Source organism: Dreissena polymorpha, chromosome 9 (genome assembly GCF_020536995.1).
Source record: "Dreissena polymorpha isolate Duluth1 chromosome 9, UMN_Dpol_1.0, whole genome shotgun sequence".
NCBI classification, from domain to species: Eukaryota; Metazoa; Mollusca; class Bivalvia; order Myida; family Dreissenidae; genus Dreissena; species Dreissena polymorpha.
The window spans coordinates 104,301,504-104,320,634 of NC_068363.1; the positions used below are offsets into that span (position 1 = coordinate 104,301,504).

The window sequence follows — 19,131 nt, forward strand, 5'->3', positions numbered from 1 at the left end:
TTAGTTTAAACGACTCATGTGTTTTACCACAGTGATGCAGCGCATGTGCATCAAAAAGCTATCGTATGTTTTTGCATGTCGGGGTTATTTGTATTCATAGAAACCTGAATTTAATGATAACTTTTCTCCAAAGATACAAAGTTTTCTGCAACTATCTCCGAGTACCGAAAGCAGATACAAACCTGCTCGCCGGATGTGCGAACGAGCGTGGAAGGTAAACTCGCGAAACTGGAGCAGAGACGAACGAACATTCTGGATGATAAGGTCGTTGCGCGAATCCTGGATGAACTCGAAGGAATTTTTGATCGGATTGAAAGCATATTAAAATTGAATGCAAAGGGTAATCTCTCATAAAGTATTTATATACACTAATTAATGTTTTAGCACAAAAGATTGACTGTTAATGCTATAAATGAATAGTAAATATATAATATGTAATACTGTGAAACCATTATTATTCGTCAGACATTAATTTTCGTCTTTTTCGTCCTTCGACCGATGGACGAATTCAAGATCCTAACGAACAATCATGTCCCATATTTGAAACAAATAAGACTGAATTACCGTAGGCATGAGGCATTTAAATCCAGCGTAATCCACGCATATACACAGGGCTCGAAATTAACACCCGCACACTCGCAAAATCCGAGAAAAAAAGATTGCAGGGTAAGTTATAAGCCACTGGTATTTTTTGCAAGTAAAGAAATAGTGAAAAAAACGCGTTATATTGCTAAATGCGTTCGACGGCGTGAACGCTAAACCGTAGTTCAATTTTTTGAACGTCCGAATACCCATATGCGGAAGCGCGCACCTTGTTTGTAGACTGGTATACTTATAGTACAGATACCCGGATGGTATTGATACAAAGAACATTAAACAGTCGACTATTCACAATCAAGTTAAATCCGGTTTTGACACAATGGGTTGTACATTATACAGTGTACTGACAACTGACATTTCCTGTAAAACGCGAATGCAATAAGGCTGTATCGAATGCGTCGACTTCGTTTAGGTATAATAGTGTTGATTAGCGCTAAACGTTAACAACTTTATTACCCATTGTGTGCATTGTGTTTTCAGGAGTGTAATGCGCTTTTATTACAAATTAATAAAGAACATATTGATTTGTGTTTGGTTGTCCGTGATTGTAATGGAAAAAGACTAATTGGCAATTGGCTTCGATGTTTAAATCACTCGTTAACGGTTATTCAGTCCCACTTATCCGCTAATCATAACAAAGAACGTGACAATGACATTTAATAATAAGGGACAGTTACTATCACCTGAAATAACAGACTTGTTAATTGGCATATGCCAAACAAGGCCCACCTCCTGCAAGTGACTACCAAGTGTCACCCCTCTTTCCCCAGCACGATTTTTTCGCAACCGCGTATTACATGTATTACAAACATTACATACAAATCGGACGCTTTTTTTTTCAAAACCAGAAATGGACGAATTTAAGTGCTGACGAAATAGTCATTTTTTAAAAAAAGGACGAAATTTCGTGCTGACGAAAATAAATGGTTTCACAGTAGTTAAGAACATAATACATCAAACAAGGTAATGATCGAGAATATACATATACAATATTAGTTTAGATTGAACAAATGAAACTATGTAAGCGGGTATATTTTCAATGTAAACGTGCATTTCCTCTTTATAATGTGGCACATGATCTCATGATAATAGTTTTGCAGTATTACAAACTTAGATTAAATGGTCATATTCTTTATTATATTATTGTTATTGTCTTAACGATATGTGTACGTTGATAACCAACACTTGATAGTTACAGTTTGATGATTTTTTAGAGTGTTTAAGACCCGCTTCCACTTTTTAGAGCGGGGGAGGGGGGATTTAAATTTTCAATTGTCCGTCGGTTCTACCATCTTTCATTTTGTTCGTTAAAATTATAGTTATGATCTTGTTAAGGTAACAAAGAAGACGTATTCCACTTTAGTGTAGTTGTGTGACGAATAGGCATTGTTGGAGCGTCCCTATCCACGCACACAAGTCTAAATGTATATACTTATATTTTTTCAGGCATATTAACTGGTCAAGACGACTGGTTGTTTGGACCTGAAATGACAGCAGCCGACTTGGCTCTCATCTGTCTTCTGATCCGACTTCAGATGATTGGCATTTTGTCTCGTTACGTCAATCGAACGGTCCGACCGGAACTGCTCCGATATTTTAATCGAATAGACACCAGGGCCTCGATACTAAAACTGAGGGAAATAATGGCGTCAGTCAAATACGTGTACATGAGGCGCGCAATTAAGAAATACGGGGTTATGGTTTTAAAAATTGGGACCGTTGTCGGTATTGGTTATGTTTGTTATCTTGGTTACAAGGCATTGAGCAAAATGGAAAAAGTCCTTGCTAAAAATTAATTTAATTTTTGGTATTTATTTACTCATTTGAAAAAACTGTAATGATTTTTCTTTTGAATTTGCAATTAACTGCATAGGTATACACGTATTATAAACTACAAGAACAAAACTCCATGTTGTTGAAACCTTGAGCACGTCTTATTTTACCAGGCAATTTTTACTTATCGATTTATCTTAATAATTTTGCAATATAACAACACTATGTTGATTGTCAGTGATGTGCAAAGCAAACCCTTTGAAGAACTTGGATAGTTATATCGTTTAAAAAAATCGAACATCTCAGTTCCGCTGCGAAACTCACAGCGTCGTTATTGGGTTTGCATCATTGTTTTAGCTTTGTGTACTGTGTGAAATTGTACACATACTGTCTGTTATTGCAAAACATGATAAAGTTTGTCATTACTACACATAATACATATTGGTTAGTGTTAGATCCTGATCTTACTACGTTAACAATAACCTGGTAGGAGATTGCTGTTTTGTTTGTGACAAAGCTCGCGTATAAACGGTTTTATAATGACTATCACGTAACGTATCATGAGAAAATGGGTATTTGTATGTTTTAGCAATTTCGAGCGTCTAATTCGCTTCAACTGTGGACTCGAATCGTAGATAGCCCACTCTCTATAACACATATGTATTTATTGCAGCCCGATTTTTGTATTATCAAATGGTAATCGGCAAGTTTCAGTTACCACTTAACATATATTTAACAGAAATGATACGTCGACTTTTTAACAATCATAGCAACACTCTGTGGCCATCTCATTTATTATTTGCAACATTGAAAACTGTTTTAACATCACGTGTTATGTTTTATAGAATTTCAAAACAAATTTTACAAAGAAAATCAGTTCACGTGCATATATGGGTTTATGTATGAAAACGGTGACCTTATTTACAACAATACTTATTTTCTTAGCGTACAATAAGTAAATGAGCAATAATCATACACACACAAAGAACTTTTAAGCCGCTACATTGCAATTTCTCACCATTAGATGTCCAACGTTAATTATTTGCTTTCGTTTGATACATTTCAATCTTATCAATTAAGAACAAAATCAAATCAATGCATGAGCTTAAGCAAAGAACATGTGCTTTATACGCAACACGTCGATACCAAAGATGATCATTTTTGTGTAAGATATATTGATAAAAAGTCAAATGCATGACTAAGTTTCAAATCAAAGCAAGTGTATTCTGCTAAATTTGAAGTTAAATCTCACATAACGAATTTTACAGTCAGGAAGTGGTAAGGGGCTCATACGCGACACATTAATTTGAAATTGCCTGATGACTGAAGTAGTTCCAGAAACGATGCATACTGCCAAAAGTTGACATTTGTTCGAGGGACATGGACATGACACGCAACCACCGGCTCGACATTGTTATATAGGTTAATTATTTTGAAAAATGCACGATATATCTTGCACGATGAATCTCTAAGTTACAGTCCGGACGAGATTAGCTGTGAGTGAATAATGTCAGATTTGAACATTGACTTTTAAGTGTTACCTTAACTTTTGATCTTGGGCCAGGGAACTTACAAGGACGAGACACGCCGTATCATCATTCCATTGACAGCTACGGAACACGTATTAATACATACATTTGCATCGACTATTGCTACAGCTGTATCGTGTTTTCTGCAAGCGTGCTCAACAAAATTGGATAGTATCATCTTATGTTGGCAATGCATCGGCTCGTTTTAAGCCCTTGTCATAATTCAACGACTTGGTATTGATCTCATGGACCACGTAGAAAACTCCTGCTATCGCAATTTGAGTGCCACTTATAATTTATACAAGTAAGAGGAGTCATAACTGGTTTTCACTTATTTTATTTTCTGAATTAAATTTAAATGATGAGACCTGGCGAACGTGTTTTACAATATATTTAGTTGGACGTTAATAACTTTACTAATCTTAAAGGGAAACACATCCAAATTGTAAGTCTACCTTTTATGAAATTGTATTGTGTGCGCGCGCGTGTATGTTTTTTTCTCGTGAAAACAGTTTAGTAAATTCAAAAGTGAAACTCCAGTCGCATATTTTATTCTTAGTACGTACAGTTATTGTAAAAGTTACTGCCAACAGGTAACCTACACGCAAATTTCAGGTTACATCAACTGTGTGATGGAATGGCAGATGGCAAAGTGCAGCCAGAACTGAAGCCTGCTACACGAGGCAAGACACTGGGCGATGAAGGTCGATCTCAAACAGAAACTCGTATTCCCAGATGTTGTTAAAACAAACCTACGACCTGACATAGTCATCTGGTCAACAGCTTCAAAGAAGATGATACTCAATGAACTGACTGTCCCTTGGGAAGAAAGAACTGATGGGGCAAGCGGTCAAAGTACCAAGAACTGGCAGATATGTGCAGGGAGAGAGGGTTCACCACCTGGATCTTTCCTGTATAAGTAGGATATAGGGGATTCCCTGCACAATCCGTTTGGAAAGCGCAAGGAGCTTTGGGCATCAGAGGCAGGGCTAGGAAAAGCTCCGTACGGTCCCTTGGTAAGGCGGCAGAGATGGCATCCAGTTGGCCCTGGCTACGACGCAATTAAAAAACATGGAATCCATCAAAGATGAGCAGTGCTTGATCAACACTGCCACCGCTCCATCAAGAGGGTGTTCTGAGATAAGGGGCGAAACATCTGATGACTGATGGGAACTCGGATAAAGACGTCTGTGTTACGCAGTAATTACTGTATCACCCAACATATGTATTTTATAGAAGCTCTGAATATGTAAGGCAGTAGAGGTTTTGACGAGTAAGTTTTTTATATCATTGAAACGCCAAGATTTAACGGATGCGTGTATGTTTGAGGTTAGCGCATTGAAAAACAACGATTATAAGGATTCTACTAAGATAGCCAACTAAGTAACGGACTGACACAAATGCTGTTTCTTACATCATTTGCATAGGTTATATATAGGCAGTGTACATCGAGATAATAGAACACCCATGGAGTGGAAGGATTCAAACTGAATCAAGAATACGACATTTATAACAAAAGAATAATTCACAATTTAATAAAATAAATATAAGTCAACGTTCAAATTCGAGCAGTAAAATCTATCGCTGAAAAACTTAGGTCGACTTTTATTGGTAAAAGAAGACGTAAAGAGAAGCAATCGCAAGTAGCGTAACTCTTGGAAAAGAATATGTTTAGAACTGAAACCCAGATGTCAGTAGGGATATCTTTAGTGTTTTCAGTGTGTTGGACAAAGAGTAATATTTATATTGTGTGAGCTATATGCATAAACAACTTTTGTACTTGAGGTTTACTTGCAAACGTAGATACAAGCATCGAACAAGATAACACATATTTAAGTGTTGTTTTACTATGAAAGTAAAACGTCTGGTTGTGTTACACAAATAATTGATACATTGTTTTCACAAAACTACCCAGACGTTTTGTTTTGTTAAAATATCACCTTCCCTGGAAACGGGACCTCTGTAAGGAACAGCTTAAACGCGAACACTGTTCCACACATGCTTCCTTTTTAATCTACAATAACTTTAGTTTCAAGTCTCTTAAAATGAACCTTGAATATGATTTTAGAAGCGAATCTGACCAAGATTGAATGCAAGATCATGAATGTATATCGTTAGTTTTATTATGAAATGACACCAAATCTCTATGTCTGAACCAATTTTCTACAAGTAATCGTATAGTTTAAGAATTCAGTATTATACTTTCATCGACAATGATTCCCAAATCAAAATCAAATTGCATAATTTGATTAAACATTCTGGACAGATGGCTGTGCAATTTCGAATTTGGCTGTTAAAAATATGGAGTAGAATTTCTTGATAAATGCTGCAATTCACTCCCATGGTGTCTGTGTTATGTCTCTTGAAATATAATAATAAGTGTTTCCTGTTGAAGATGAGTCGTTTCACCTAGAATATATCTCATTATAATAACCACTGACTTTGCCCTCCCCCCTCTTCTTGATACCGCCTAGTATGTATGTAAACGTTATCTTGTTAGTCATTTTATTTGCCATATTTATCTTGGTGGTAATAACTATTTATTTGAGCTCGTTTACTTTCCGTTGTTAGAAGACTGGGCGGAAGTGCTGTTGTTGTTTGAGCGATATAGTAAGACTTCCACTTCTGTTATGTGAATCGATCCAGACTATGTCGTCCTACTATCAGCTTAAATTAGTATACGATAATTCACAATACAGCAAAAACAAGTGTTCTTAATAACATTTAAGAAATTTGTTACTTTTTAAATTCCTTACAAAATATTAATATGGGACTCAAAGCTGCGTTGGTCATTAAACTTATTTTGGTGACTAAGATTATTACTTTAAAAAAATATTCTGACAAGCTTTCGCAGCCGAGCGTGACACCCGTTATACGGTGCTCTTGTTTTTATTACACTGCTGATTGTTGTTTCGTAAAGTCATGTAACTTCCACTCGTGTTGCATCGACTTTTTCCTGACGCATCCGAGAAATAGATCTTTTTACCGTTGTGGAGATATGTTGGCTTGATACATCAAAAGCGTGACCCGTCCCACGTTAAACGGCGTAATTCGACGTTCGTTAACTAGCACCCAACATAATGCCGAAATGCTGATCAATGAGCATTGTCAACGTTCATATGTTGTGTCTTTGGACATATTGTATCAACAGTTTGCATTTCCAATATAATATCACCAATATATTACCTACCTTGGCAAACGAATATGCAGCCTTCTCAAATTAATCCAAACCGGAAGTTAAACTGGATTGGAACCCCTTTCGTGATATTAACACTTAAAATTTGATCAGTTCGAGGAATAGAATCGAATAAAGACAATAGAATATTAACGCAATACGGCTATCAGGCTATGTAGTACTAGCTCAAATTAATATATTCTAAATATGTTTTCTGAAATTATGGAAACGTTGATGTTTAATAATATTAATACTTATTTTGTTTTAATTCGCTAGATTTATTTGTAATAACGATGTTTTCAATAGTAAAAGCCTGTTATCATTTAAAAATATTTGTACTATAATCATTATAATTTTTCCCTCATTATGTTTGCGAAGAATATCAACGCAATACTGAAGTTGGGATAATTAGTCACCTTCAATGATATTTGAATTTAAGTTTACATTTCACTATATTATTTGTTACAATAGCATCGCCGGCATTATTTAAAGGGGCCTTTTTACGGATTTTGGCATGTTTTGAAGTTTGTCATTAAATGCTTTATATTGATAAATGTAAACATTGGATCTAAAAAGCTCCAGTAAAAATTCAAGAATAAAATTAAAAAAAGAAAAAAAAGGTGAACATCAGCAGGGCTCGAACCACTGACCCCTGGAGTCCTGAAGTAAAAACGACTTAGACCACTCGGCCATCCTTCCTGATACAATATTAGATGTATTTAATACTTTAAAATCAATCCTCGTAGTTTCACAAAAATAACGACAACAACAGAACTCTACAACTTATTAATTCGTTTCGCGTTGCAACGCTTTATAATTTTCAGGTTTTTAAATCGTCAAAAGATGGCTATTTTAGAGCATGGTTAATTTTCATTATTACTGTTTCCTCACAAAAATATCATAACTAAAACGAAAATTTGCGAATCTGAAACAACTTTTTTCAATTTTTTTAATTTACCCAAACGTGAAAAGGCCCCTTTAAGCCTCGTCACCGAACATTGATCTTATGCCAGACCAGCCTGTGCATCCGCTATCTTGAATCTACCCTGTCCGTTTATAAGACCACAAAACCCGGCTTGACTAAAAAGCGGTCAGGGTAGCTGCTACGCTGGTCGAACATAGCATAAGATAAATTGTTTTTGTAACAGTATAGTCACTTGATATTGTAAGATCAGTGTCATTTAAAATACAGAATAAATTCCACGGGTAATTGTGATCATCGGCGAACGCACTTAATGTGGTGAAGTACTGTTATGTATTTTCGCATTATTATTAAATTTTTTGAAAATCTTAGCCTGTTTTTGCCACCCAATTATGTTCAAAAAGCAGTCCTTTATAAAATAAATTCACTGGAATGTAAAATTACAGTTTGTAGACATAGTTTATACAGAGCGAAATATTCCCTTTTACATGTTTACGCAAAATCAGTTTGAAAATAATATTAACCTAGTTAATACTTTTAATATTTAAATTACATCAATCGGTAATTTAAGCAATGCGGTTGGTTATAATATGATAAATTGTATTGTATTTTGTACCAATAGGACCATAAAGACCATTGATGCTCACCTTTATTGACGGTGAAATTGCTTAGAGCTGTATTGTTGTTCGGTAGTTTTTCAACATGCGCGAACTCAATGGAGATATCAAAACAACTATAAATTCGGAGTTTGTTTAAAAAGCAGATTTGAGTTTGGACTAGTGATTTGATCACCTCCATCCCTAATGAAACAAGTAAGACTATAGTTCGGCACAGTGTCATAAAGGTTGGGCTATACATGTTACCTCTATAGCATTAACAAATATGGTCATATGGTTCTTACATATTAGCTAGACCCTTTAGATACCGCCCGAAGCAGCCCAACCTTAATCAATATTTCATTAATTCAGACCACACAGATTCTGATAGGGCAACATTGAGCGTAAACAAGTTATATAAAGACACACGAATTGTAACACACGACGGACAAACGTCATAAACATCATAAACTTCACGTGAGAGACTTTAAATAGGGTGAAATAAAATGCAATAACACGTTTATGCAATCAACTTTAAGTTAATTATTTGATTCATAACAGTAAGTCATATTGAAATGAAGATGCTACTTCCCCCAGCAATATACTTTAAACTGATTAATATTTATCAAGGCCAAAAAGTTTCGTGTTAATGACAAATGTTTATGCTTAGGAAATACTTGACCAAACCATTGAATATACATGAATAAAACAAAATATGAACTATGTTATAACTAGCGGCAGCATATGGAGAGAAATATTAGCAGTAATATGGCATTAATGGCAGTGCTGTTGATATTATCCATACAAGAACTATTGAGACTGATGTATGGTTCAAAGACACTCTTAGCTAAGCATAAATCAAAGAGGATAACTCTAAGTTAGAGGCAATATTGACCTCATTTATCTTTATCTATAAAAGATTTCTTATACAAGCAGCCAATACGCACATTTGCTCTTCAAGTGTTTAAACAGCACATTAGGAAAATTATCTCAAAACGAGACATACCTATTTCAACAAGATTAGGTTTATAATAAATGCCACTGTCCACATATACAATGTATTATAGATAAATATATTGTGAATATTGATGCAATTAATTATTGATGCAATCACAAAACTTACATTTTGACGAACACAATGGCATACATATTTAAGGAGGCTTGTCCCGTTGCCTGTTTGTGCATATATAACTGCTAAATTGTTTGTGTAATAAAACGGGTAAATACCTATGACAAACATTTATTAATGTCACCAGTGTCATGTTTGTGTTCGACTTTGGTAATGTTATCAATTAATAAAGTGTTTAAACAAATTCAGAACTCCACCAAAAAGCTTTGATTATGAAATTAAACGACTTCATCACAATATATCATATCTAATACGCATATAAATTTTATTAAATCTAATTATGAAGTGTTGGGACCAACATAATAGCGGTCAGTTAATTTATGAAAGTTTTCTGATTGCATTAATAATTCATTGGTACCCAATATTTACATCAAAATTATATTATTAAGCTGTGAATAGATTGATATAATATTATATTTTGTATTACGAAATTAACCGATTTATTACAAAACAAAATGCTATTCCTGAGACACGTGCATTTGTTTTGGGTCACGGGGATCTTATATCTAAGAGCTTATATCTAGGTTTGTTGTAGCTGCAAAACTGTTAGAAAACCACTTTGTATAAGATGATATATTTCTTTTGTTCTTCTCCAGCGATAGTTATTCACCTTTTGAAAAATGCGTTAAATAAACTTTCCAGAAGGCGATAATCCTTAATTCATTTTGATAAATTGTTAATTGTTATGTATTCTTTTACGTGTTGTTTCACGAGGCTGTGTCTCTCGTTGGATTCGAATATACGTAACTATTTGAACTGATTCATGTTCTCATTACACATATGTGCGTAATATCCGTTATAAGCATTAAAATGCCTGGACAAAAACCATGATGGTTTTGATGTTCTATATATGACAAGGGGCTGCGGTTCGAAACCTGTTTGAATCGAATATAATAGTAAAATATAAATGTCGATGCTAGTTTGTAAATGCTAAAAAGGACCAATATGCTGCTATCTGCTATTATTATTGTTCTAAAGTGGTCCATGTAGCTTCCATCTTCGGTAAACCAGTGTTGACTCATTGCCTTTACTACATTTATTATGATGATATAGCGTTATGTACTTACATAGGTGAGATTCGACGTTGTTTTGCTGCATTCACTTGATTAAGTTTTATTATTGAATACATATGCATTTCAAAATGTCACACATTTCCAAAAGTGTACAGTGATTCTTAAGAGTTATAACATGATAGAATGTCTGATTTATTCATTAATTTACATGTGAAATGTCTTTCTAGACAGAAGAATATGCACAAATAAAAGTAGCAATAATCAAGGCAAACATTAAACTATCAGCAGAATTCCTGCTTGAGTGATTGTCAAGTCCTTTGGTTACGTCGTCTTCGTGTATCGTTAAGTCGAACGTTTTGGGCGTGGCAGTGTTACACCACATAGCGGTAGTGTTATTTCTAGTGACAATCAAGTTAACAAGAGCTGGGTCGGAGATAGTTGATGATGGCAAAATTGACATACATCCAGTATGGCTGTTCTCATCGTCGGGACATTTTCTTATAACGCTTTCCACAACTATCTTTGCGTCTGCAAATAAGTGATAAATAATAGCAGAAAGCAAAATATATACAAACATATAGCATCAACTGCCTTCTATGAGCACCAAAATATGAATACATGATGTGATTCAGATACATCACTATACTTTTAAATCATGTATGGCAAACATTTTGTTTACTCAATACGTGTAATGATGTTTTCAAGTTTCAAGAACCTATTATTTAATAAATAAATACATCACGTATGTCTTAATATTTATTTGTGAAAATATAACTGAGAATTCTGAACTAATGAAAACTTCGTGCATTACTTACCAATACGTAATTGGTTACCGCAGAGCGAGGAAAAGAATCATTTAATGGAATGTATAAACGATTTGATTGTCAGCATTTTAGTTCCTCAATCTTAAAGCAATTCACTTTAATTATGAATGGAAACTATTTAAAGTAAATCAAATATTAATTGTACCATTTGCTTTTCCGGTTTCAGATTTTTAAGTTATTTACTATCAAAGTGTACATACAACAAGTGAACCTTCTAGCGTAAAAAATTTTGACCCCGGAGACATGATTTGAAAATTCGTTGGAGAGGACCACTGTTCGGCGTTGCAAACAAAATGTTTAAACTTCTACCAGTGCAATTTGCGAAACCACTTCTTAAGTTATGACTTTAAAAGTTGTTGAGTACGTTTACTAAATTGTCCTTTAAATGCTCTTAAGTTGTTTAGCTTTATATCTATTTCAGTAACAGTGATCATAACCTCATGACTGGCACGAACAGCAATTATAATAATGCAAATAAACTTTGAAAATGTCGATATATATATATATATATATATATATATATATATATATATATATATATATATATATATATTCCTGTTTTGTGCAAATTTTTCTTATTTGATACGTGTAAAAAAACAACATAACAATAGCTTAGGCCAGCATTTTTTATTATCTGTTTTACGGGAGCGACCGACCCTATTTTTGGACAAATACAATTAAAAATAAAAGTCACATTCGTTTTTATTATCACACGCTATTAGCCAATCGGTGAGTATTTAACAAATGATTTTCATATTGCATTTCCGAAATGGCGGACATTAACATCAACGAGACAAATGTAGCATATTTTAAAATCAAATTAATTAAAAACGGAGCAGAAACAATTTCAATTAGAAAAGATAATCTTCAGAACACCATTGTTGACATCATGCCCGTATTATGTGATGCGAAGTTCAAAATAATAATGGGTTTTTGCAGATGATGCAGAGGTGTCACCATCGATAACTTTCAGTGTGTTAAAAGGTTTTGGGTAGGTTTAATAAATATGCGTATTTATTAAAATGCATATCCTGTAATATTTTAATAGATAAAAATCAACATCCCGAAAATGTCCAAGAATTACTTCTTTACGTTTCTTTATAATGAACATAAGGACTGAACCACTGGTACTTGCATCAATAATCCCATTCCCCACCCACCCATATATATATTCTTTATTTAGAAAAAAAGTATGCAACACAGCTTTTGAAGAAAATAACATTGGTTCCCGATGTCCGTATGTCCGTCAAAGTTACAAGAAAGTTTAATTTATTTTTCTTGACATTATTTTTCAAAAATGAGTTATTATTTAGCCGAAATGTTCTATCAAATGTCAAGAATGTTTTCATACTGCAAGATTTGTACTGCAAGGAATGCAAATAAATTTATCACACCTCAGGCTCTGTTGATAAATGTGCTCAATCGGCTCTATGTATTTGTTCCAAGGGTTATTATTATCTTCACATTTATATAGCTTTCTCTGCTTATTATATATCCAAAACATGTTATTGTTGTTTCTCCTTAAAATAATACAGACAACGAAGTCCATAGAAATTTTCATTTGAACTTAAACTGTGAATAAGAGAGGAACAAAATAATATGTGCAAAACTTTACGCTATTTTATTTTGACAATACTGTGAGTCTTTTAAGAAATTATTAAAATAAAATACTATTTTAAAATATACAATTACATAGTTCATAAGTTGTGTTCTATATATAATTGATCTTGCGAGTAAGTTATATACAGTCAGCAGAGTAATTCTTCTAGAAGAATTTAAATCCTTGCTACATGTGCTATTTAATTCTTTATACGGCTTTCACTTAAGAAAATGTTCAATGAAATAAATCTAGGTTTCTAGGTATATTGTGTCTTTTACCGTAATATTTTGTTGGGGCTAATGTGAAGCAAATGGACATGATACAAAACCTACGAAGATTACCGCCATACAATGCTACATACAAAATAATTATCACTTAACCCATGCGTTTTGAGAGCATAATATTGTTTAACTCTTTATTATATAAGTAAATATTAAGCATGTGAAACAAGGACGGGTTATTTTTAACTCCTACTGTATGATTTGATCACACCTAGAAGAAGAAAACACTAACATGTTACACACCAAATATTGAACGCCTGACCCTTGCGGTGTTTGTGTTGTTAGGGATTATCAAAGACATTAATCTATATAAATTAGTTGACCCCTGAAGCGCAAACAGTTTTGACCACGGAGACATGCTTTGAGGAAACTTACCAAATAAACACTATATGGTTGGCATGCAACGCAACAAACAAAAGGGCCTTGCGGTTTCAGAGAATGATTATATTATTTATATTTATAAGCAAAACAGTAAACCCCAGGGAGGGCAAATTTTCTGCATGATTTGAAATTTTTTCAAAGAGAACCTCATAACGATGTTACACACCAAATATTGTAGTCATGCCTCTTGTGTTCACTTTACATATATAAACACTATAATTCTCTCTGAAAATAAAATGAAATTCAGCACATGTTTTTATAAGTCTATAACTCACGGTTTCTTAAATGAAATATTCACATTTTATGTACTAGAACTTTCACTACACAAAGTTTCGATCAAGATCAATGCAAGCGCAGTCTGATCAGGGTCCAAAGTGTTCGCTTAACATGTTTAGAAGTACTGACTGAATGACAATTATGTTGAGCAGTTTGGATCCTGATCAGACTGCTCTTTTGGAGCCAAAATGGCCGCAATCGCCCTAAGGTACAATTTCCTGTTATGTGGCACATTTTTTCTCATGATTACAAATTATCATGATATAAAGCAAGTCTGTTGTATATTGAATAGTATTTTTAGTGTGCATATTCCACCCATGGATGAAAGTTAAAAAGTTGGTTGTTATTTAAAGCTATTTAACAATTTTAAAAGATTTCAATTCTTTTTTATTTAAGTCAAATGCATGCTATATTTGTTATAAACATACATATGATTAACACTCAACAAAAGTTTAACGATCACTATATTACACTACACACCTGGCATGGTTAATGGTCTCTATTGAAGCAACATAGTATAATACATGCGAAAGATGCTTTTACATATAAATATATATAAAAATATGTTTACTTTTATTATAAAAAGCTTCTACAACAGTGTAATAAGATATATAAAACACTTAAAGGTTAATGCAAGTATACATAAGGTTAAATTGGCTTAATTTTAAATTTTCAAAAAAAAAATCGGTTTAGACAGTTTTATTTTTATTTTATTGGTAGACTGCTCACTTTTCATGATTTTATTTTTATTTTTATTTATCCCCTCCGACTTAATTTTTTTGAAAAATTTCCCGTAAAACAAATAAAAAAATTGCTGGCCTTATAACTGAAAATATGGTTCAAGTAATTAAGTCGACGAAAGGCTTTTTTCTTACCTGGGTTCGTTTGGCTTACGAATAGTTCCACATGGAAAAAAAACACTAGCACAAGCTAAATGGCACAACACGTCGAGCGGCGCTTTATTTTCAGCGGTATTATAATTAGGATGGTGGTCTCTCTCTATTATTTCTTGTATGCCGGTCACGCCCTCCGCTTTAACTACCGAGTGTCCGCATGCTGGGCAATCTGGAAAAATATCTCGACATGTTTTGGAAATACAATATTTGTAGCGGTCACAAGTAATTTTAACAAAAACACAAATTTTATTCACTTCAACAACCGGAGCTTTTGAGAGAAAAAGCATACGCTCATCAAGTGGGTCATTCAAGTTGTAGACTTGACGACTTTATTTTAAGCTCTGTGTAAGTAATATGCATATTAAAAAGATAATCGTTGAAAAGCGTTACACACGGCAAAATTATGTTATATTATTTTTCTATGTGAAAGTATCTCTTCAAAAGTAGATGTATTCAATTATTTATATGTAATTGTTCAAGTATTACATTTTAATACTCTTTGCAAATTAAGAGTCATCTCATATTGTTCTGGCATTCTCACATTAAGCAATGCTAGTATATAACTGATGTACTGTATACAATGACATGTATTGTTGACGCATGTAAATTTGTTTTTTTTTCTGTTCATATTGTTGTGACGATGAGCTGTAAATGCTTAAGTCGAAATAAACATTCTGTTATGCTCTGTTTTGGCATTCCGCTAATTTAAATGTTATATATATATATATATATATACACAGCATTTTTCCAAGACAATTGTTTGGATAATTGACATATGGCCAGACTGGGAATAAGTTGTAATATATTTCTATAATTAGTATCTCTAAAAGACAAATGACAATAATTAAAAGAAATATAAGTATCGTCAATATTTTTAGATATGTCTAGTAGAAGAAGTTGTAAAAGTAGTTGTAGAAGTAGTTGTAGTTGATGTTTTATTAATGGTAGTAATAAAGGTAGAAATATAATTAGTTATATTTGTGGTTTTATTAGAGGTAGAAGTAATATAAGAAGAAGCAGTAGCAGTAATAGAAGTAGTAGTAGAGTATGTCATTTTGAGTGAAATGAACGCACTCTTGTTAAAGTATCGGTAGATTGTGTGGTGTGAAGCTTACGGAAGGTTCCAGACAGCAAATAAGTTTCCATCCATCATTTTGTGATACCCATCGATTTCAAATTTAATCTATGTTGTTATAGTTTTGCATAAGTACTGAAAGTTGGTCGCACAGTATGACTAGACGTTAGACATATGGTCTTTAAATAGCTTAACAGAGTGTTTTCGATACTGAACAATAAAGTTTGGGTTTGAGAAATTTCGTGTTAAATGATATGCAAACACATCATACTTGTGTTCGAAGTAAAATCAACATAAATTCACGAACTTTTGTATTTCGTTCCAATTATAAATACAATGTAATGTTTAATCGAAGAGAAATGCAATAAACACACTTCAATATAAAAAGCAAAATGTATCACACAAAATCGCAATATGTGATCAATGTTATCTAAAGCATAAACATTATTTTAAGCCAAAAATGTCCAGGTTTTCTTTATCCCACGACGCTCTTACACGTCTGGACCTAATGCGCGTGTAGTTGTTTTGTACTGCACGTGCAAAAAGACATATGCAAATATTATATATTTGTGTTCACATATTTATTTCTCTTTTACCTTATTAATAAGTATTGTTTTTAAATTAATTGTTAAGTATTTATTAAAAACATTAATGCGAAATAAATATGTTCGTGCTGGTCAATCGATAAGCGATGTATTTGAATAAAGGTTAGTTCCATACGTTTAACACATGTATAGTACACATATCACATCACAGAAAACTAACGTTTGCTCCTCTGAAATCAAATCCTTGTTACACTATTTTTATTTTAATATCTAAAACAAGTTAACATAAACAAGCCACGACATTAAACCATGTGTAGCATACGGGATCATTCAACAAAGCAATGTCCCAAATACTATTGAGGACGAATATTTATTAAGAGCATTTTCAGACGCCATAAAGTGAGTTTAAAGTTTGCTGAACTGTAATTGTGAACAAATGTCCCTGGCGAATTATTTTTGTACAGGAAGGTTAATTAAAAGAAAACATATTTAATAGGAATGCTAGGACTTTTAAGTTCAATATACAGAAAAACTGAAATAATATATTGTACAATTTACAACGTTATTTTCTACAGTTTTCTTACGTTTGATCTCCCTTTTGTCGATAATTGCATCGTTTATAAGTAAATCCAAACGTTAAAACAATCGTATTGTTTAAAGCCCACAAACCATATAAAAACGCTGGTAACACTGAATTTTAATTCCTTTTTATATCAGCAAAATATGGCTCTTGCACACTTATGAAATTCTTTGTTTTTCAGGTAATTTAAAACTACAGGCACGTCCCTAAATGTGTTACATATTAACAACAATGCACATGAAATAAAGTAATAAGGTACGTTAATGATAAATAACCAACAATTAATTTAATAACAAATGTGTTGCTAGTTCAGTTGGTTTATGCACTAACAATACAAACACTGATAAAAAAATTCAATAAATTAATACATACGATATGTTTCATTTGGTAAATACGGCCATGTTTCCCGCTGTGTCATGCAATGCCCAACAAGTAGTCCAATGAAGAAAATTAATAATGATAACTTCATCTTGGCGAACTTCTTGACTGGACTGAAAATTTTTGGAGGATCCTTTTTATACGGATTGTTGAATACATCCATCCACAAACAAGTGCGCATGTCAAAGTTTCTGTTTCACAATACCCAGCCCCACTGAGCCTTTTACCGAGAAGAGCCGTGTGTATTAAGTATCAGGGAGATATCTCCACGTTTTGTCAATTAACTTGATAAATGAGAACCTGTGAAACTGTCTGAAATGTGATAAAAAAATTGTGTACTCAGCGTCATGTTTTATTTATTCGTAGTTTACTGGTAGTTTAACAACGATAACTGTTATGTGCGTGTGCGCAGTTTCAATCAGGGATTACACAAGTCTTTAATGAGCAATATATTTCTTTATTAGACAATGTTTGCTGTTGTTTTTCTTAAACCGGATACCTTGACGGTCAATTAGAAGACATGAAGTCTTTTCAGCAAATTTATCAAATAAACTTGAAACTAAATTATTCGAAGAATGTATACGATATTGCGGACTACGGTTGTAGCTGATATATTAAATGTCATTTAAGGATTTCGTTATCTTGACAGTCCAATTTGGTTATGTTTTCAAAAACATTAAATGGAATGTAATTGTTTGTTCAAGTAATCGTCTAGGGATTTTCAGTTTCAGTTTCGTAAGATAGTTCAAACTTCAAACCAGAACATGATTGATATACTTATATAAATTTTTCTCTTAAGCATTACCTCTTGTCATATAACATATAGAAACAAACCTGAACGTAAACACCAACTGAGGTAACTTCTGAATCCAAACGTTTAAAAGCATTCAATCTTAATCAATATATGAATGCTTGCAGTGCAGTAGAAAAAAAAATGGATGTAATATCAGTAATATATAAGACCACTCACGAACTATAGCCCCCTGTCTATTACATCTGGTAATGAACGTACTAACCGTCTCGTTGTATTTTTTGAAAATATATGCTTTACTCAAAAGATACACGAAAATGCGGGTACAACCGAAGACAAATACAACATTCCTTTGAATAACACGATTTAGACGGGTTTCTTTCGTCATTTTAAAACTCATGTAAACAAAGTAAATATTAGTAAGCTAAGCATTTACATGTAAGATTATTTTGTCAAAAATAAGACAGAAATAGGGTAAAATGGATCTAGGGCCCTTTTTGTGTATCAGCTATTAAAGAAAGAAGCATCTGGTACAAAGGATATATATATAAGACCAGATACGAGAACTGCCACTTTCAGTTTTAATTTAATAATAAGAAATAGCAAAGAAATGGCAAAGCCCTCTGAGAATCATACGACATTTTAGTGATCAGCATAGTCCATTTTTAGCACGACCAGGCCATATACAACACTATATAAATAAAAAAACAACATATTAGCTCGATATTTAAAAACGACTTTTAATATGGAAGTACGTATGGTGAGTGCCCAATACAACATGTATGTTCTGATCATTATGTAAATGTA

General features: G+C 33.2%; 1 protein-coding gene and 1 long non-coding RNA gene across 3 annotated transcripts in view; one reads left to right on the forward strand and one right to left on the reverse strand.

Moving 5' to 3' along the window:
• The window catches only part of LOC127844153 (ganglioside-induced differentiation-associated protein 1-like), a 13,924-nt gene extending 8,112 nt beyond the window's left edge, over positions 1-5,812 (forward strand). Inside the window, exons 4-6 of one of the 2 annotated variants that reach the window (XR_008032583.1) lie at positions 134-340; positions 2,047-4,206; positions 4,518-5,812. Coding sequence is in view for 1 of the 2 variants with exons in the window: in XM_052374169.1 (XP_052230129.1) it covers positions 134-340; positions 2,047-2,396 (557 nt within the window). In the remaining variant the exon portion in view is untranslated. Of the gene's footprint in view, positions 1-133; positions 341-2,046 lie in introns of both variants that reach the window. The other variant, XM_052374169.1, reaches the window with a different exon arrangement.
• Positions 5,813-10,913: 5,101 nt separating this feature from the next.
• On the reverse strand, positions 10,914-17,824 carry LOC127846467 (uncharacterized). The gene is made up of 3 exons (XR_008033516.1): positions 17,568-17,824; positions 14,975-15,164; positions 10,914-11,265 (listed from the first exon to the last, which is right to left on the reverse strand). It is a non-coding gene; the product is annotated as an uncharacterized LOC127846467 (long non-coding RNA).
• Positions 17,825-19,131: the final 1,307 nt, after the last annotated feature.